The sequence below is a fragment of the Nesoenas mayeri genome (genome assembly GCF_963082525.1).
Source record: "Nesoenas mayeri genome assembly, chromosome: 4".
In the NCBI taxonomy this organism is placed as follows: domain Eukaryota; kingdom Metazoa; phylum Chordata; class Aves; order Columbiformes; family Columbidae; genus Nesoenas; species Nesoenas mayeri.
The window spans coordinates 11,148,615-11,170,309 of NC_137540.1; the positions used below are offsets into that span (position 1 = coordinate 11,148,615).

The window sequence follows — 21,695 nt, forward strand, 5'->3', positions numbered from 1 at the left end:
TATGGAATGCTGGGTATGGTATTTACAACACAGTTGATGGTGTGGGAAAACCTTAGGTATAATCATACCTCCATGCAGAAGAAAATGAATGTTTTAATATGGGGGAAGGAGATATTGGGTAAATTTCAGTATTGATAAATGCAGTATTTCTTGTTAGTCTCCTTATATTTTTGTGGGCTGCGCGTAATTAAATGTGCACATCAATTATTTCCACAGGGCTCCGGCGAAGTGAGAGTCTGTCAGAGAAGCAGGTCAAAGAAGCCAAATCTAAATGTAAAAGTATTGCATTGCTGCTGACAGCAGCCCCCAATCCCAATTCCAAGGGGGTGTTGATGTTCAAGAAGCGTCGCCAAAGGGCAAGGAAATATACTTTAGTCAGCTACGGTACCGGGGAGTTAGAACGTGACGAAGACGAGGGTGAAGAAGGTGAAGGTGAAGGTGAAGAGGGTGACAAAGAAAACACTTTTGAAGTGAGTTTGCTTGCAACAAGTGAGTCAGAAATAGATGAAGATTTCTTCTCTGACATTGACGACAGCAAGATTCTGACGTTTGACTGGGACAGTGGTCTACTTGAGGTTGAAAAGAAGACAAAAAGTGGAGACGAGATGCAGACGCTTCCAGAGAGCACAGGTAAAGGGGCCCTCATGTTTGCTAGGAGACGGCAGAGGATGGATCAGATTACAGCTGAGCAAGAGGAGCTGAAGGCACGCACAATGCATACAGAGGAACAAAGGGAAGCCACCATGTCAGAGAACTTCCAGAGAGTAAGCTCTTCAGCCTATCAAACAAAAGAAGAAGAAATGACAAGACAGCAGACCTGCATGAGCAAAAGCTACACAGACATGAGCCAGAATCATAGCAAAATTGTGCAGCAAAATGGCTTTGGCTTAGCACCACACACAAACCTCTCTTTTCAGTCCTCTGAATCTCAAAAAGCAACATCTTTGAATAAAACAGCTAAGCCCTTCTCTTCTGGGGTTCAAAACAGAGCAGCTGCACCATTTTCACCCACAAGAAATGTCACCAGTCCTCTTTCGGATATACCAGGACCACCTCCTTACTGCTCTATTAGCCCACCACCTGAGGCTTTCTACAGACCTGTTTCAGCTCCTGTAGCTAGCAGACATGCCCCAACGGTGTGGTCACCTGCCGAGCCAACAGAACACATAGCATCCAGAGATGAAAGGATTGCGGTGCCAGCCAAAAGAACTGGGATACTGCAAGAGGCAAAGAGAAGAAGCACTTCAAAACCTATGTTCAATTTCAAAGAAACACCCAAAGTAAGTCCTAACCCTGCCCTGTTGTCCCTTGTACACAATGCAGAGGGCAAAAAAGGTACTGGAGCTGGTTTTGAGTCAGGACCTGAAGAAGACTACCTCAGTTTGGGAGCAGAAGCTTGCAATTTCATGCAGACTCAAGCATCTAAACAAAAGGCCCCTCCACCTGTTGCTCCAAAGCCTTCACTCAAGGTCTCTCCTCCTGCTGGTACCCCAGTTTCACCAGTTTGGTCACCTCCAGCTGTGGCTTCTAATAAGGCTCCTTCCTTCCCAGCACCAGCCTCACCTCAGGCAGCATATCCTGCACCACTCAAATCTCCACAGTATCCTCATTCTCCTGTCCATCCCCCAAGTACTCTTAACCTAGCTGGTCCTTTCAAAGGGCCTCAAGCAAGCCTAGCAAGTCCAAACAATACACCCAAGACACCAGTCACACCAAGTGCCGGAGGAACAAAGTCAACCTTTGAGATGCCACCAGAGATGCGTGGAAAAGGAGCGCAGTTATTTGCCAGAAGGCACTCTCGAATGGAGAAATATGTGGTAGATTCAGAGACTGTGCAGGCAAACATGGCACGAGCCTCATCTCCAACTCCATCATTACCAGCTTCTTGGAAATATTCATCTAATGTCCGAGCACCCCCACCTGTTGCCTATAATCCCATCCACTGCCCATCTTTTCCTTCTGCTGCTACCAAGCCTTCCTCTATGTCCACTGCTGCTACCAAAAATACAAAAAGAAAACCCAAGAAAGGTCTCAATGCTTTGGATATTATGAAACATAAACCCTATCAACTTGATGCATCTTTATTCACTTTTCAACCTCCTAGTCCTAAGGAAAGCCTAGCTATTAAGCAGACCTTGAAGTCACCCACTTCAAAGCAAGCTCTACCTTTCAGACCACCTAGTGCTGGCTCTCCTCCTAACGCCCGGGCATCTTCTGTGTACTCTGTGCCAGCCTACACTTCACAACCTTCGTTCCAGTCAAATGCCTCTACCCCTGTAAATGAATCCTATTCACCTACAGGTTACTCTGCATTTTCTAAGCCAGAAACCACCAAATCCTCTTCGTTTATTGCTCCAAGGCCAAAATTTTCAGCAAAGAAAGCTGGCGTCACTGCACAGGTGTGGAAGCCATCAATTATTGAAGAGTAAACCTTATAGCTGAAACTTAGTGTCCATTTTGCTTGCAAGCAATTGTTTGCAGTGGTAACCTGGCGCAGAAACAGTGCCAACAGTATTCCTTAGCTTAATAACGTCAGATATATCACCTGAAATCTGGGTCCAAAATACTTGAACTTTTCTAAGGAATAAAAATAGAGACAAATTTTAGCACATTTATGCATATTATCAGATGATTTATACACATAACATCCTGAAATGAATAGATACCATTGTATTAAGTAAGCAGGACACTAGGTTTTTGCTTCAGGACTACTATAATAGAAACTACAGTAAGCAATATTCCTGGTATGTCCAACTGTTAGAGAAGATCTTTTTTTCTGCCCCCCTCCCCAACTATGTTCTAATGATGTAGGGATTTGAGGATTTGAGGACTTTTTTTTTTTTTTTAAGAAGTGCCTTATTAAATGATATTAATAGTGATATGTATTACTAACATAGCATAAAATAGATATAGTATTAGACTCTGACCGATCACTAGCAGAATACAACTGGATAGACCTTTGGCCTGCACAGAACGTCACTGAATTCAGTCAGAATCTGTCCTGGCTCAAAGGTCCTTCCACTGGAATCTGATTGATCAGCCAGGGGCTTAGTTTGTAAGCTATGTGGATCAGCTGTGATCCAAAATATTGAATTGCCTCTGTGATTTCACAGAGAATGTGCTATAAGGGATGCTGGAGTATTCTGAAAACTAACTTAAAAGAGATGGAAACACAGCTGGAAAAATTGTTAAAGATTTCCCATTTTGGGGAAATTTGACATCACAAGTGCAGACATACATTTAGCCAAAGTTTGCCTTGACTCCACCAAGTGAGATAGAAGCCAGTAAATCAAAATTATTGAACAGTCAGAGAGGTGTGCTGCATTTTACAGCTGCAATGTAATGCAATAGTTTCTTGTGAAAGCACAGTGATTGGGAACGGAGTGATATATATATTCAAGAGCACTGATTCTTGAAACCAGAGTAGTATGTGCCAGAATTAGCACTTAACAGTAAATCATAAATATGACCATGCCTTTCTATTGGTCTCTTGTATACATTTTATAACTTTCACTTGGGGCCTTACAATGCTTCTTCCCACTTTAAATCTTTTTACTCTGGTCTTATACTTTCACCTTTTACTTGTCATATTGAGGACTAAGGATTGAAATACTGCTACTGTATAAAATTCTTAAGGGTCTGTGGTCTTGAAACCTACTGTATAATATTGCAGTGAATACAGAGGCTTGCTGAAATCAAGGAGCTATATTAGAATAGTCAGCATGTTTTTCAGTGAGCAGTCCTGTTAGCATCAGTGGTGCTAGGTTTGAAGCAAGGTGTTGTTTCACACAACTAAGCGTATAAAAATCCATCCCAAGCACGAAACTAAAGATTAAAGCATCACTCTGTGGTGGCAGAATCTGTTGATGTATTTGTTTAAACTACTATCCAGCTAGACACAGACCAGATTATGGATTTTTTGTATCATAGGGTCTTTCAGTAGAACTATATATTGTGATGAAGACACCATTCCCCAGAAAGAACAAAATCTCCTTAGTTTGGTCTCCTGATGGTAACTCAAACTGCAGTCAAATTTGAGAAGATTTAGCTGCACATGCAGAAAACAGACTGGAATCAAAGTCTAATCAAGCTAATAAAAATCACTCTGAATTTTGGATCACCAAAATCCTACTCTCCCTTTTAACTTTGGATTGGGATACTGATTGCATTAGAAAAAAATGACCAAGTGATCCCTCTCCCTCTTAAAATTCAGGAGAATGATGGGAAATTTTGAAGAAAATAGTTTGAAAAACTCAACAAAGAATTATACTGCATTTGTCTGGAAACAGAAAGTAGCAATATTCTAATCCTTTGGAGATCTCCCTTCTATCTGTTTTCCACTGTCAATATCTGTATTTTTCTTCTACCATTAAACTTGTCCCTTTTCTCTCTGCCTGTTTGGTTTTTCTTTTCCTTTAGTTTGGTTGCTGTATCTTTGTTTCACTTACCTATACAGACTGACAGTACATTTTTGGGGAAATCTGCTTTCTATGCAAGCTGTTAATATGAAATCTCCTCCTCCCCTCCCCTCCTCTGCTCTTCCCTTCCCCCTTTTTCTTTCCTTTCCTTTCCTTTCCTTTCCTTTCCTTTCCTTTCCTTTCCTTTCCTTTCCTTTCCTTTCCTTTCCTTTCCTTTCCTTTCCTTTCCTTTCCTTTCCTTTCCTTTCCTTTCCTTTCCTTTCCTTTCCTTTCCTTTCCTTTCCTTTCCTTTCCTTTCCTTTCCTTTCCTTCTTTCCTTTCTTTTTCTTCCTTCTCCTCTAGTAAAAGTTTTATCTGAAGTTACATACACTATTTTAGAAGTCTAAGATACTAGTATCTACTTGGAATAAACATACCCTACCAAAGATAAGGGTACTGCTGCTAGGGAGACACATAGCAATCCAATCAGCCTTTTACTTAACAGCCTCCTCCTGTAAAATACATCTGCCAATTATAATCACATTTCTGTACTTGTTCACCCTACCACGCCAAGAATATTTCCTTAATTAGGAGATTTTTAGCAGTTTTGTACTTCTCCCACAAGTGTTGATGTTGATGCACGTGGCTACTAACACAACCCAGCAGCTTACACAGCATGGCCACCAGTTCATCTCAGGCTTAGGGCAGTAACTTTGGAATTGGTCACCAGCTACTGAGTATCCTGTGTGAAACATGGGGGTTACTGAAATCTAACTTCCAGCATATGTACGCCTACATGGCATACCACTTTCCAAGTAAGAAACAATAAGTGTTATTATTCTAATTATCAGCAGAGGAAACATGAGGTAAAACTGGATTATATTCTCACCCAGAGGAAATCAGGTCACTAGAAAGAGAAAAGTCAAGTTAATAGGCGATAGAGGAGAGCTGTGGACTGAAACGGAATTATTTCAGTTTTCTCAGCCATCTTTCTAGAACTAAATTCACCTAAAGACAGAAATGCATACTTATCATCTTTAAAATAATTTTGCTATTTCTTTCATTTTCAGTACAACCCAGAAGTTCACTTAGGAAGTCAACTAAATCATATGTATGTTTACAGCAAAAAGCGAAAAGTCAGCTTCTGTGATAGCATTATAAAATATAGCTATTAGCCTACCTTCTCTTTACTTTGTCCAAAAGAAAAGGAAGTGCATCTATGCTGAAAATTTGGATTTTGATCACATTTGGATTTTTTGCTGTTGTTCAAATGCAAGTATGTCACGTGGCCTATAGCAATGACAGAAGGATTTTTTAAAGCATCAATAAGAGTTAAAAGCCCCTGTGACACCAGTGCTGTTAACTCAGTTAAGATCCTTTGAAAATCCCATTCAAAGCCCAACTCTGAATTCATTGTCTTACACGTACATCATTCTACATGCATAGTGCTTGGATCCAACTTGGCTTCAAGACTCTTTTTACCAATCAGGTAAGTCTGTAATTCTTATTAATATTTCAGAAGACTAGCCTACTTAAATTAACGATTTTATCCAAGATGTCATCTCTTGGGAAGCAGATATTTAGAGGAAAGTTGATCTGTTCATTGTCATGGGTCCGAATTAAAAGCTAACGATGATGTCAAACATAGCTGCAATGTCAAGCAAATGAATGGTTTGTGTAGAGAGTACCATCTGAAATTTCACTTTGAAATGGCAATGAGGTTCTGTAAATGGTTTTCTGAAAGAGCTATTAGAATTATTTTAATACGACATGACATGGCTACCAAGATGCAATTCTTATATTCACTATGTAAGCATATTTAACAGTGGATTTTAGGCTACCCATAATAACAATGCTTCCAGTATGTTCACATTAAAAGAGGAATTGAAGTCTTATATGTGTTGTTTAGCACATTTAATTATAGCACATACCGGATGTATTATACTGCACCAGTTTGGATCTCACATTCTACACAGCCCTTTCACAGAAATGGCTACCTCAATCAAGGGTTTATACACTTTCAATTTCTGATTCAGTTGTAAACCTCTTATTATAAAACCTGAAGTGAAAACTTCTGTTTTGGAGATGAGTAGCTTTTAGACAAAAAGTTAGAATTTATGTTGCGAAAATAAAAGACAAAATTTAGTTCCTAAACAAAGAACTGCTTAACTTCTTCCACCTTCTCTAAGGGAACCATTCTTACCATGTTCCTGCTCAGCAAAAGATAACATATTATGAAACAAACAGAAAGGTATTATTTAAATGTTTCTTTTTCTGCAGGAACATTTACAGAATATATGTTACTGTCGCTTACAAGTAAGCCTTATTCTTTTTCTTTCTGCTCTCTTATGGAAGAAATAATTTTGCATTGTCCTAACACATGGGACAATATCCAGTGACAATAAGCTGCTTGTTTCCAAAAGCACCTGGTCAATGCCATGGGACTTTATAATACACTCTAATTCAGACTTGCAGCAGGGAATGCCCCCTTCTCTCCTAGACACAGGCTATTCACTTTGAGATCAAGACAATGCCATTCTGAGATCAGCCACCAAAAGGTTTCAGATAAATTTGATCTGAAGTCTTCTTGCACTGACCCTAATTTTATGTAGCTATTTTTGTTTCATTCATTTTATTTTGTATGCTTAATTTTATTTTATATGAGACATTCAAGAGTCAAGACACACATCAGCCCTAAAACTGCAGTGAGCTATTTTGCTGTCACCACAGCAACCATGTAGCAAAGAGTTGATTTTCTTGTTGGCAGAGTACTGTTATCATTCACACTAAAATGAATGTTCAGAATTCTCATAAATTTGTATTTTGAGTAAAGAAATACTAAAAGGTAGAAGTATTAGCAGGTTCCAAAAATTAGGATGTGAGGGGCTGGTGTGTGGTTCAGATAGGAAAACTAGTGTTGATTGGCAGAACAGCAATTTGGAAAGAAAATACTACTAGGATTAGAGGCAACCAAGCAGTGGGGAGAAAACTCCAGAAGAAAAGCAGACTCAACAGGATAAAATACCTCTCAGACGATCATGAAATACAGAAGTACAAGAAAAGAAAACAATCGGCAAGAGGGATTTAATTATTCTGCACAGAGATGGCTGACTATTTCCAGACTTTTGTTGAAATGTTCTAGATTACTTTTGGAGTGGGTATGATTTTTTTTCCTCTACTATTTGCAAAAACATATTGTGAAAGAAACAAAATGCTAATACCCAGCAAAAAGAAAAAAGTGAGCTCTAAAAAAACCCAGGCCGTATCAATAGACTATTGCTCTGAGAAAAACCAGATATACAAACATATTATCCTAGATAGCTCCTATACATGAGAGTTTTCAAAAGTGCTAAGGTGAACTCTGATAAAAGATGATAAGCATTTATAAAGGGAACTCAGTATCAGATGATGTGATCTGGGAGGAGCACTGTTTATCAAGTATCCTGGACAACACCTCAACAAAGGACCAGGCTTACCATCATGCTCTGCTGCTCCAGCATCTGTGCGGGGAATCCCCTCTCCATGATGAGGTAGGGAAATACCAGTGGAAGGACAGCGCTTTTCACAACTAATGATTTGCAAAATCTTTCTCCTCTCTTTTTCCAGGATCCTTTTCCAGATTCCATAGCTTTAAGAATAAAAAATGATTGGTTTTAAAAAGATCCACTCTTCCAGTCTTGCCTTTTAAAAAAACCCATGATACAACTTTCTTTGCCCGAAGTCAAACATCCAGGAGTCCAATGATCGCTTTGGCAGTTCAGCATGGCAAGTGCAAACCTTAATTACACAGCTTGGCACAATGTTATTTTATAATCAGTCTACTCAGCTTGAATTAGAAATGTCACACAAAGAAGAAACTTGTCAAGATCTTCAAAAACCCATGGATTCAGAAGTTCTGAATTTACTTCCTGATGGTAGATTTCTTGGGAAAATATGTGAGCCTTATGATTTCATAGCACACTTGGTGCCACCATGACAACTTCATAGTACCCACGACAACGACTGTTCTTACTTTATAGTAAACATTACCTCTGTACGTGGTTACACAAGGGAGGAGTTGGAACCACTCGAGAGCTATGTTTGGCAAGTGCTTTTCAGGCCCGTTGTTCACTACAGGAAGCATTTTAGGTTTTTTATCAGGTGATTTAAAAAGTAGGAAAAATCCTGAAGCTCAGTGAAATTCTGTGTTGGAAGGATCTCTACAGAAGCAGACTTGAACTCTTCCTCTACAAGATAAGACTAACCATATGATGATATTTCTATGGTTTTAACATTTGCTTCCTTGAGTAAGGCAGGAAAAGACTTTTTCTTGAAATAGCATGCTAATCAAGTCTCCTGTTATCCTCTGTAGTTTTCAGAGGAAAAAAAATCTATTCTTGTTTGTACTGGTCTTGGCAAACTGTTTTTAACTACAGTGCATATGAAACCTGCACAAAGTAATGTGTTAGAATGTTATAATAACTGCACATTCCCTTGGGCTGAGGAAACAGCTATGAGAAAAATACCTTACTGAACCATGCTTACAGATTGACTTTCTGGATGAACGCTTCCTGTGTGGGGTAATTGATATCACAATACTAAGTGTTTTCAGACAAGGAACCTTGATTGTTTTGTATGGTTGGAGACAGAGTTGTTAAAACAGAGAGTTCCCCTCAGAACTCCAGGCAATCAAAGGATAAGCTGCTATGAAAGTAACCAAGTCATTGCTAAATACGTGTAAAGGCTCAACTGTTGAACAGATAGAGTAATTCTCTTGACATTTCCATCTATATCTGAAATAATAGATTTTAACTGGTTTAAGAAAAGCGCAACAAACAGAAGGAAAGGAAGAACATTACAGAAATAAAATCCAAATCGCCATATGCATGTTAGATTACAAAGGGTCACATGGAGCATAACAGTCATTGATTTCAGTATGAGCTTTAATTGCTTGGAAAGAATTCAGTATACCTATATCAGAAGCAAAAGTCTTCATGCAGTAATAGTCTATGAATGAATATTTTCAGTTTTTAAAGAAATTTTTTGTGGGGAAAAAAACCTTTATTTTTTTTTCCAAAAAGTGTCAATAGGTGCTACTGATTTTTTCTTTGATCTGTGAGAATGTTACTTCGTACAGTCTCGTTGTGCAGGTTGTTGTTCGTACACAACTTTATTACTGTGAACAAAAGCAAAGCAGGGTCATCTGGGTACACTTAATTTTCTTCCTACAGTCTTGATAAGTTTACCAGTCAGAGATAGGGCGAGAAGAAAACCTCAAAATCTGCTTGCAGTTTAATTTTCTTCAGCTAATTATATAGTTTTAGATATGTACAAACATATCTGCTAGTCCTACCCATGCTACTTGAATATCTTTTATGTACTGAAGTGGGCTGTAAATTTTTTCAGATACCTTGCTGCTTGTTTGGCTGATGTCAGAAAGTGCAGAGGTGTGACAAATGAGAAAGAAAATGGTGATGATGGTGTTCCATTAAAAAAAAAAAGATTTCATAAAATGAGAGGCAGCAACAGAACTTCTTATGGGGATGTAAATCTGCACCTGCTCTGTACTCTGTTGCACAGCTGTGAGCATTTCAGGTGTACAACTTCTCTCATCCTAAGATTACTTTCAGCCATGCGTTTTGGTAGAGAAACTTGACATACTTGGTACTTCTACAGGAACAGTACTGAAGTAAGCACCTGAGCTTATGTATATGTAATTATGAAAAAAAAAACCCAAACAATATTAAACACTACTGCTTAGATTGCAAAATGAGGCACTTGGAATGAATGTTGTCTGTATCACCTTAATCCAACTCTCTAGTGCATGTGTGTGATAAAAACACCTGTGATCATGTCACCATGTGCTATTTTGTTCTGTAGGACTCCTGACTCAATTCAGGGCACAGAATGGTACTGGTCATCTGACAAACAGCTCCTTCACTGTGTTGTTTTGACATTATCCTGTGCTTAGCAGCATTCTTGACTTAATGTACACTCTTCAAAGTGTGCTCTTCAGGCAGAACTATTTCCTCATAGTTTTTTTGTTAGTGTCCAAGTCATTCAGAACCTATAGTTCATTTTCACACCACCACATTTTACAAATGACAAGACACCTAGTATTTTCAGAGTCTGGTAGCATGGGAACTAGTTACCATATGAAAGTATGTGATCCTTAACGTAAGTCTGTGATGGTTAACAGATCACAGGACTCCAGTGGAAGCCCAGAAAGGGAATCCTCAGTGACGAGCTGTGAAATCCAACCAATGAAAACACCTTTTGCACAATATACTCCTTTGCTATAGAATCTTAGTATTTTCTAAATGAAGCCCTGAAACAGCACTGGATGGGGCAGAGGTCCTGAAATTTAACCAAAATGCATATGTACTGGGCAATGATCCTTGCATTTCATTGCTTTTGAATACTTGACCTTCCAACTTCAGACCCAAGGGTTTTCTAAGAACAACAAACCAAATTCTGGAATACTATCATAAAGCATACTGTAACCAACAGGGTCCTCCAGCATGGCTTGAACTACCATCGCCAACTGCCACCATGCTGCTACAGTGACTGGCAGCAAACACATGCTGACATCATCTCCGTCAATCAGCACTGGGAAGATGAGACTGGTTTCTTTCACAGTCTTTTCTGACAGCAGAGAGATTGAGGAAGGACTAACTCAATTTCTCTGGGGAATAATTCTGTGGAACTCTGGAGAACAGTATACAGTAGTGGGTACAGGTTATTTTCTCCAAATATACCTTCCTTGCTTCATTTCTTAGTCTTTCTCTTTTCCTGGTCTCCTTATAGTAGCTTCATTGCAAGCTACATAGGTCAATTTTCCATTCCTTAGGCTTCTCATCCAAACTCAGGTACCTTGGCCATCAGGTTCTAGCCTCAACACTCTCCAAGCCAGTACTGAAAACAGTTTTTCTTTTTGTATCAAGTATTACCAACCCCTCGTTTTGCTTTGTCCAGTCACAGAATTCTCTGTCCTTCCCTTGTGTGTTTCTTCCACCCTGTTGAAAGTCAGCTTCTTGCCCCCTCCCGTACTCAAATCAGATGTTGTCTCCTTCAAGGCTGCTTGGGCCCAGACAGGAGGTTGTGGGCTCTGTCAAGGGGCAGCTGTGGTCTGCAGTCCATCTCAGGGCTCATCAGTGAGTGTGCAGGCTCGGGTCCAGAGCCGACGGTGGGCAGCAGTGTGGGTATGCACCATATGCTGCATGCACGAATTGTTTGGCGTGAAAATCCAGGTGTGCAGCCAGCACAGAAGTTGTGGAACACCCAGTGACTTCTCCAGCCTGTGGGGTTCCACATAGCCTGCAGTTTAGACAGACAGAGAAAGCACAAGAACAGTCTTCTCGTTCTCCTATGTGGTGTCCAAAGATATCACAGCCTAGAGCAGCTTAGACCTGTGATAATGAATAAAGTCCTGCTGCCTAACAGAATATTAATGCTGCTAATAGAGCTCTCAGGAGCTAGCTCTGAAAAGCAAGGTGTTCTTAAAGAACCTACCTAAGCTTCTCAACTTGAATACACATAGGAAGGTTTGCATGGAAATATGAGACACATCAGATACAAAGATTAGTATCAAACCAGTTCTAAAGCATGTAGTGGTACCACTTTTCAAGGAAAAGGATGCTAGAATTTTTTTAATTGACATGTATTTTTTCCGTGCTCTCACTCTTCAAAACGGCTGAACTATATAGGTTCATTTGGTTGAAATGCATCATTTGGAATAAAGTAAATAAGAAAAAGACAAGACTGAAAATTTCAGTTTGAAATATTTGATAAGAAAATTATAAGGAACTGGATAATTTATCTTTTAGTTTGGATATGTTCAGCAACAATACTGCTACCACCTTCAAGTATTACAATGTAATTTATATTTATTTTCTTTGATTTTAGAAAAAAATATAATTAGCATTTACTTAGTATCAATTAAAAACCCTTTTCTTGTTCAGACAAAATATAAAGGTCAGAAACTAGGACCAGCTTCGCACTTGTTTTTCAAATGTCTATTCAAAAGGCTTTTTCTTCTAAGACCTTCCTCTAAACTGTGTAATACAAAAGTCCAGAAGGTGGCAGCAAATATTCTTCCTTACAAGAAGTAAACTGTCTATTGCAAGGAAAGCTAAGATGCCTATGGACAAATAAGTTGCAGCCGTTTGCTTTTTATAGACACACCTGTATGGTACTTTGATAATATTATATGGATAAAGAATAAATGATAATGGAAAGCACTTTCTTTCATTTACACAGATGCAAACTGAGCTAACTAAATAACTAATTCATGACAGTTTAGCAGCACTCTCATGTTTCTTTTCCATTTTGCATTAGTGAAGGCCTAATTATAATATCTTACTTTTCTCCTCTACCATTACGTGACAACTAAAATGACTTTCTTGTCAAAAGCAGAATTTGTTACAAAACTTATGTAAGATAGTTGACAATAATGGTTTCATTAGTTTGTATACTAATGATGAAAAGACTATTCTCGCCTGCAGTAATACCACAGTTATAAACAATCTAAACTTAGAATAAATGAGGTTCCAGTTCTAAAATTCCCTAACAATTTTTGAAAGCCAACCCTGGCAAGGCAGCTTGGAGGAAGTTAGGATCAGACTTGAACTATGGGATTCTCATCTATTGCTAGTCTCAGTACAGTCACTGACAAGAATTTAATTGTTAGAAAGGTAAGATTCTCTGCGTCTCCAGCCACTAATATCCCAATTCACCAAAACGCCGCATTTCAATTTTAGCCTGCTATAAATTATTTTCAGAGTTTCAAATAAATAAGTTTTTCCCATTTTATTTCCATTTTTTAATATTCATATTGTAAAATAGCTGTAGCTGTACCATTTACTTCAGAGCTGGCAGCATTTCAGAGAGGAATGAAATTTTCATTATGTGAAGTTTAAATTGTAAATGATTTGGGATTAGAAAAGCTACAAGATTAGCAATATGTCTCCCTTCTATACGCAGTTCAGTTTAAAAATCTGAAGTATTTGTTTATGTGTAAAAAAAAAAAAAATAGAAAGAAGGGAATAATTAAAAAGGCATAAAAATCAAGCATTAGTTATTTTGTCTTGCTATTTCTCAGTGGTTCTGTATCTAACTGCAGTAGCCATTACAAGCCCATAGAAAGCAAAACGAGAAATGCATCAGACTGAGCGTTGTCCAAAGGTGGTCATTTTTTGAGATAGCACAACTGTTTTATCTGCTTCCTTTTTTCATGTAAACATTAGCCAGGCATTAGTGTTAACTCACAGTTGAACATGTTTTGATATAGGATTAAGGACTGGATTAAAAGGAGTAAAAGAAAAGATAAAAGGAGTAAAAGAAAAGATAAAAGGAGTAAAAGAAAAGATAAAAGTAAAACTGTCTTAATGACTTAGACACCTAGGTAATTTTTTTTTCAAGTGACTGAATCAGGTGGGAGTCGATGTTGCAGAGAGTTTCACTAAGACATGGACTATTAAGAGTCCAACCTACTTGTGAAAGAAGTCTTGAGTTTTCTTGACAATTTAATATATGCTTCCTTAACTGCTGAAAAGGCAGTTTCAGCATGCAAACATATCAACAGTTTTCACTTGTTAAGGAGATGTGCTAGCTGAGACAGGAAAAGAGTTATTGTGAAATAATTTCCCTAAGTAGTATTTTGTATTCCCCTTTGGTCTGTAAGACGAACAATATCTTTCAGACTCTTGCCTTTAAAGTTTGCACTATTTTATGAAACAAAGTATTGCTTTTCTTGTCTCTCAGCTTTCCAGAATTATCAAGAAATTTGAAACAAGAGTAAGTTCCAAATAACTGATTTTTCTGGACGATTGATTCAGATATTATTGAATCAAAAGTACTCATTCACGCTTCTGCTTATATTAAAGAGATCTGTAGGCACACACACCTTTTATAAGTACTGTGTTTACATTCATTTGCTTATATACTGAAATAGTTTCTTTTGGAGATAATGTTATGTTCATTTTAGTTTATGTTAATACACAAAAATATCAAAGATGCTTGTGGTACAATAAATGTTTGCTTCATTGATCAGTTTAAAAATAGTTTTCATTTTAAAAATCAATGTTACCTAAAGCTAAAGTTTAATCTGTTTGCATTGACACCTGGGCAGTCAGCACCTGTTAAATGCTGTGATTGCAATGGACAGCTCTGAACTGCTTTTACTCTTCTTGACATCCAAGAATAACTTACCCTTCAATATCATTATTGTAGAAAAGATCTTTCTGAAAATATTCCCACAGGGCAATAGAAACAAAAAAAACCCCAAAAAACAATTGATGTCTGCATAGGGTTCTGGTTTGTTTTGCAGAATAGTATTTAGAGTACTGGTACAGTATTGTAATGCTTTTTTTACAACAACATTACAGTAATACAACATGGAATAGTGTAATAATTCTGGTAGCATATTACTCTTCTTTCCCTTTTCCCTTCATTTCTGGGAAGAAGAATGGAAAATCTCTACCCTCTTTTTATGATCTTCTTCTAGTTTAAGGGAGACAGGGGTAGAATAGTTATTTTCTATTTTACTCTGTATTGCCCACCATCTCACTTATGATCTGGGGCTTGTGCATTCATTTGAATACATGCTTGTTGAAAGATGTATCTCCAAGTATTAAATATGAAGGCAAAAAACCAGAAAGTATGACTACGTCTTGCTGCTGCTGTCCAGTAAATGATTAATGAATTCTAGTGAATAAATATTGCCTTAATTCCAAAGTTTGTGTTAGTTTGGAGGGGCTGAACACCAAAGCGGTGACAGAAATCCATTTATCAATATAAAATACAGATCCGCTTTAAATTTAGAAATGTTCAGACCTAGGCTCTCCATCTAGGAACACCACTGTCAATAATAAAAATTAACTGCAATGAAAAAAAGCAATATTAATAATTTCTAAGTTTCTGCATTTAAGATACACTTATATTTTAGCAAAATCATGCTTTTCTACAAGTGCCTAAAACCTATCTACCATAGAGTGTGAAAAAATGTGATGATATTATATATTCTGAAGCCAAAGATTATTCAATTTCAGAACGAAGTTGGGATAGACAGAAATATTATTCTTTTAAACTCAATAAATTATTGCAAAACTATGTCACTATGCAATGTGCAAAAATCTGCTGTGTAGGGTGCTGTTGGATTACTTTTATTACAACAGATACTACCATAACAACCTTAGTAGTCAGTAGACTCAGAGACTAAATTCCTCCTCCTTAAGGTCAGCACTGAGGTATTACAGCACACTGCACAAATCTGATGCATTTTCTATATTTCTTCTTGGGTGATGAAAGAAATTCAATAACTTTCTGTGAAACAGACATGAAAATTAGAAAAATATTCTGCTAAATCCAAAGGGATATAACTGCTTCAAGTAACCGCTTTATATAAATTAGTAGAATTGCTTCAGGCCAAAGCTGGTATTTAATTTTCCCAAGTTTATTAAAAAGAAAATTAATATAAAATTTTGTTTCATTCTCTCTGAGCTTATGGGAATGTAGATGATGATGACAACTCCTGTTTATTGTAGAAGACTGTAATTCAAAATAACTAAGGCTCACTTTAGCCAAATATCTTGTCACCTTCTTGGATCTTCTGAGTCTTCAATCCCTCTTCTGCATAGTTATGACAACCATCCAGAAGGAAGCAGTCCTTGCTTCTCTTCAGTGATACAGATCTTATTGATGTGTTCACTGTACCCAATGTACCTAGTCTCCAAACGAGATACTTGGCATCTAACAAAGTTGTCCACTGGAGAATTCTTTGGATAACCTGGTCTGTTCTTCCATCAGAACAAAGTCTCTCAGATGACCCTATTAAGATGAAGTCTAGAAATATGCACGATCCAGGAGGCCAATAAAAAAAACCATAGGTGTAAGCTACTCTGGCAAATTGAAAGCCAGTGCATTCAAATAGTATCTTGGCAAAATGGACAAGACTTGAAAGAATCACTCCTATCTTGGGGTTCTGAGGTAGAAAATGAGAATATTTATCAGCTTTTGCAGAAAGATTTTTTCCAGATGAATTAGGACAATCTCTCACTGGCCAGGTTACCTGGCAGTCTGTAAATCAAATTCCATTCAAAAAATCAGTGACAGATGTTTTCATCTATAGATGAAATCACACCTATTTAGAGCCAAGGAAAGTCATCCTTACATAATGAAACATTCTTTACTTCATGAGACAGTATGAACTGTTTAGATTCTTACCTAGTCATTTGGTCCCTGACAACCTGACTACAGTTAAAAACAAAACAAAGAATGAATACAAGGAATTTTAGTATAACCAAGCTCATCCCTAAGGCACTACTGATGTTCCAGTTTGCTGACTGCTTATCTTCTTGCAAGGCCTAACATTCCAGCCAAATACAGACCCATGCTGTACAAAAGCTAATAAACTGAACAGAATCTCATACAAAAGCGGAGAAAATATTTTTATTTTCCTATGAGACCAAAATCTTCCACATCCAAAGCATTTCACTTCCCCCTTGCCCTCATAAAGACCAACTGGAAAGATATAATACTATTCTCCAGATTATCAGTATTTGAGAGTCTGCTTTTTTACAAAACCCTTACATGCTGAATTTATGATTTGCACAATGTGCCTGATGCTGTGGATAGATATGATTTGAAGTACAAATGCTTGTTTATTTAGGTCTTCCAAATTAAGGACACAGGAAATTCCCAAAGCAGTGAAACACTCCTTGCCAAATCTGGTTGTCAAGACTGTGTGCTAGTTCCTGTACACCGTATTGTTTGATTCATACCGAAGGTTTTTCTATGAGGTCATTTTAGCTCTCTTCTGCCAGTTCCCTTTCTTTGCCTTATATGATAACAAAGCTATCCATACAATAGTTTCCATGATCATAGAATAATATCTTACTTCTCATTAATGACCTTTATTTTCGCTTGAATCTGCTCTACCACCTGTACTAAAAAAATGCAGAACTCGCCATCATACGAATATTCAGTTTTGTCTACACTATTTCTGTGTTTACAAGTTGAACTTCTATCTTCATAACATAGTAGAATGGCCCTTTTTGTTAGACAAACAGTGAAATGCACTTGACAACCCATCATTCTCCTGCTTTATTTCTAATGGTTAGGCCAAAAAGATACTTCTGCAACTTGACGAACTCTGGAGTTTTTCTCTAAACATTACAGACTATACAGTATCTTCATTTGTCTTGAAATGTCAGATATTTTATGTAACACTTCTTTCAACAGTATCATTTCCTTCTGTATCTCTAGAGTCCTACGAACTACTTGTGGGACTTGGAACTGGAATCTCCATTAAATAAAGGGGAATTTTTCTCTCTGCTCATAGACAACGTTCTAGAACCCTCTTGAGAACAGTTAACACACATAGATACATTTGATCAACTTTTTCTTCTCTCTGTACAACCTTCAAGTGGTTCAAGTTATCAGATTAATTTCTAATAGAAACTGTATCTAATTTTGCATATTTATTTTAATTTTGCCTATTTTAATAATACATTCTGGCCAATAATTTTTTTAAAAATGCACTAACCAGGCTTGCAGAATAAGCTCTTTTATGTGGATTTAATGAAGAAAGCAATTGCAATACATTAGAGGAAGGAGAAGTATTCTGACTGGCCTATATGAGTCTGCCACTCATTGGCCCCAAGCATGATCTATTACCTTGGACTCTTTACTTTCCAGGTAAGAAAAAATATCCCTCTCATCAGGTGAAGAAATGGAGAAACTTCAATCCATTCTTACATTCTTGAGAGTATATTGCTTAATCAATGGAGAAAAAAATGGATAAACTGGGCTTTTTGTTTATATGCTACCATCTTAGAGTACTCACTTGGGACCCGTCTGTATGTGATGATCTGATGATCTGATCAGTCACATTTGAATGTCTGATGATCTCAAGGCTTAAGTGAGGATTCTTAAAAATTAACTGAGTTAAATTGCCCAAAATGAAGTATTTTTTTCTGGATAGAAGTTGAACTTCATGAAAATTTCCCCTAAGTGTGTGTGGGTAGCATTAACAATGTTGGGGAATTTCCTCTCTGGAGCTGCAAACTGGGAATAGCTGGTCATATCTAAGAGGTGAAAGGACAGTCCTGTTATGAAGCATTAGTTGTGAAACTTGTCAAAACTCTCATTACAAAACCTCTGTGTGTCACTCTACACTTTTTAAAAGAGATTCAGATTGAGCACCACCAAACTGTCTGAAAATAATGAAATCAGTAGTCTCTTTCTGAATTTTCATCTCTCATGTAGAAGGCTGATATTAAAACATAACTTCAAAGACTGTGTGAAGCAGAGGTCTTTCACATTTCTCAAGTGTGTCAAGATCCTGTGACAGAAAAGCCTATAAAATGTGACATTTCTATGTGAATCTTTGCTAGATAAGCTACATCTTGTACAATCAGATACCTACTGTCTGGGTTCTAGTTCATGATCAATGTATTTTAGGAGCTTATTAGGAAAAGTAACACAGGCCAATGTCATTTGAGTGAAATTCTAGCAAAGCCTTTGGCAAAAGAGCCTGGAATTTCACACTGGATTTCAGAGTTAAAGGCATTTAAACCTCGGGATATGAATCAGTGAGCGTAAATCAATTTGTTCAGGAACCACACATGTATAGAGGCTACTCTGTAAGAACAATGTCATTTGTCTGTGTAACACAAAGAACATGTCTGGCTTAGGGAAAAGACTGTACCTGTTTCACACTCTGCCCATGACTGTTGCAGCAGAACCTCCTCATGAACACAGTTTTTGTTTCAAAGTGCTGCATTACTAAGAAGATTAGGATTTGTCAAACATGAATGGATTGCTCCTATAAATGGGTCGGAATGTACTGAAATTTTGAGGGCATTGCCTTTTAAAGAAGCCAGGTTAAGTAGCGTCCTGCAAGAGTATTAAGTGAATCGTTGCATTAACGTCTGTAATTTTTTGTGTTCATTTCTGTGCCCTGAAAAGTGAAATGTATTATAAGTCTAATGATTTTAGAGTAAGAAATGCCTTTCTTAAAAGGAGATTGCCAAAGATATGTTGTTGAACAGATGTCTTAGACAGAGCCTGTTATCAAATAAATTAGGCTGTGTCTGCATGTTGGAAAGAATCATGTAAACATACATGGAACTGTCACAACATGACTTCCTTTTCTGTTATTAAGAATGGCCTTTTCAGAACAAGGCACACTAGCTAAGTAGTGGAAAAGCTGTACAGTTGCTAATGTAATTGTGCCTTTTCGGTCAAAGCCTGTCTTTGGTCTATTTACTTTCCTCAAAAACTCAATTTGTTTTGTCTTTGTTCCTGTTTCTTTGCCTTCTTTTTAATATCTCCTCTTTTCCCACTAAATTAAGAAATTAAAATACCCATATACATAGAAAGAGAATGCCAGGATGTCATGTGTTTTCACGGTCTGTTTTTCCAGGTTGGAAAGGAAAGGACTTCTTTTTTTTGTTGTTAACTAACTGTAGCTATATTTCACATTTTGTTTTCCTAGGAAAGAAGCAGTGGACGCTCATTATCGCTTCCTGGGAGACCTTCTTCATTTGTTTCTCGAGCCATGTCTCCTCCTTCTCCTCTTGTATTTCAGCCTGCCCCTGACTACATCAGCAAGCCAGACACAGCAGCCGACAAGCCTGGCAAGAGACTGACTCCCTGGGAAGCAGCTGCAAGATCCCCTCTTGGCCTGGTGGATGAAGCTTTTGGGCCCCAAAATATGGAAGAATCCATTGCTGCTAATGTAGTATCAGCTGCTCGCAGGAAAACACTTCCTCAGCCACCAGATGAATGGAAACAAAAGGTTTCTTATGAGCCTCCAGCCCCAAGTGGTAGTGTAGCCTTATTAGGAGGGAAGCAATCGGGTCTTATATCACCCCCCAAAAGCTCCCTGTCTGTGCCAAGTGCCACCACGCAGGCTGGCTCTCAGCTGCAGTATGCTTACTGCAGTCAACGGTCCAGAACAGATCCTGATATAATGTCCATGGATTCCAGGTCTGACTATTGCTTGTCAACAGCTGATTCAAACTACAATCCACAGCCAAGGGGATGGAGGCGTCCAACATGAGCAGCTGAAAGGCCTGGCATATTTTCCCTTCTTCCAGCTTAACAAGCCTTAGATTTGAGTTGGAGAAGGAAAGTTTCTTGCTGGCCTGACCATCTCTGAACTAAAGAAATTAGAAGGCAAAAGTGAATGGAGCACAGTTTTCACATGACTGCAGGGCTAGCAACCTCTAGAATAGACTCAGTTTTACACCTAACCTAAGATTGTTCTGTTTGTCAGAATGCAAAACCACATATTTCTTGGGGGTGAGGAGTGGGATGAAAGTGGGGGAACCAATGTGCTCGATATAAAAATCTAGAAGGGATGTAGATGGAGACAGCACAAGTGCTTGTAGTTAAGTTAATGTGGAATAAATTAAAAAAAAGGAAAGCGGGCATTTTAAAGGCAAGAAGTATTTTATGGGATCTTGTAAGTTTTCTGGGTGTGTTTGACATCTGAGTTCCAAGGTACTAGATACACCAGACTTGGGAAAGTTCCAAAGGAAGTGGAATACTTGGAAGCACTGGCTTATGTGTTGTATGTTTTCTTTACTGCATTTTTAAGAAGAGCTAACAAAGTAAATCAAGAAATACTTTTACTGTGGTAATAGTTAAAATACATCTGTGGTCATGGTACCTGAATCCTTACAACATGTAGATATATGCTATCATATGCAGTCATCCATTTCAGACGGATTTAAAGACAGTCCAAATAAAGTCTTACATATTGTAATTAATCAAATAATCTGAACACAACAGGAAGAAAGGTGTTTCTAGTAGATATCAGTACCATGATACTTGAACAACAAAAAGGATAAGGAAAGTATCTAGAATGTCTTTAAACTGGATTGCAAGTTAATTTTGTAATAAACTGTCAAACAAGTCAGAGGCTGAACAGCCTTTATTTCTCAGTGAAATGCACTACTTGCTGAACATTTGATGCTACGGTGCCTAGTAATCTGAGTGGCTCTGCAGTTTTTCTTAGTATCTAGGTAGTTCAATGTTTAGAAAGATTTTGATTTGTATTCCTAGTTTGGAAGACATAGATAAGTTGTTTATCAAGAACAATACCTGTTCTACATAGAAACTGGTATGTGAAAGAGAGTTTACGACATGTGTTGCATGGTATGAGTCTAGCAAGAGTAGCAAATATTTGGACAGTTGGTTATAATTCAATTATCTTGATGGATCTGAAGAGACGATAAATGATTTTTGCTGGTGTTACATATCTTGCATTTACAGGTTATTTAAACAACAGAATTGTGTTGCTTCAAAATATAT

General features: G+C 37.8%; 1 protein-coding gene across 1 annotated transcript in view; it reads left to right on the plus strand.

Moving 5' to 3' along the window:
• Nucleotides 1–20,439, plus strand: part of SYNPO2 (synaptopodin 2) — a gene marked incomplete at both ends in the record, with an annotated part of 87,877 nt that extends 67,438 nt beyond the window's left edge. The window contains 2 exons of the mRNA XM_080344070.1: nt 217–2,399; nt 19,873–20,439. Of these exons, the coding sequence (XP_080200196.1) occupies nt 217–2,399; nt 19,873–20,439 (2,750 nt within the window). The remainder of the gene's footprint in view (nt 1–216; nt 2,400–19,872) is intronic.
• Nucleotides 20,440–21,695: the final 1,256 nt, after the last annotated feature.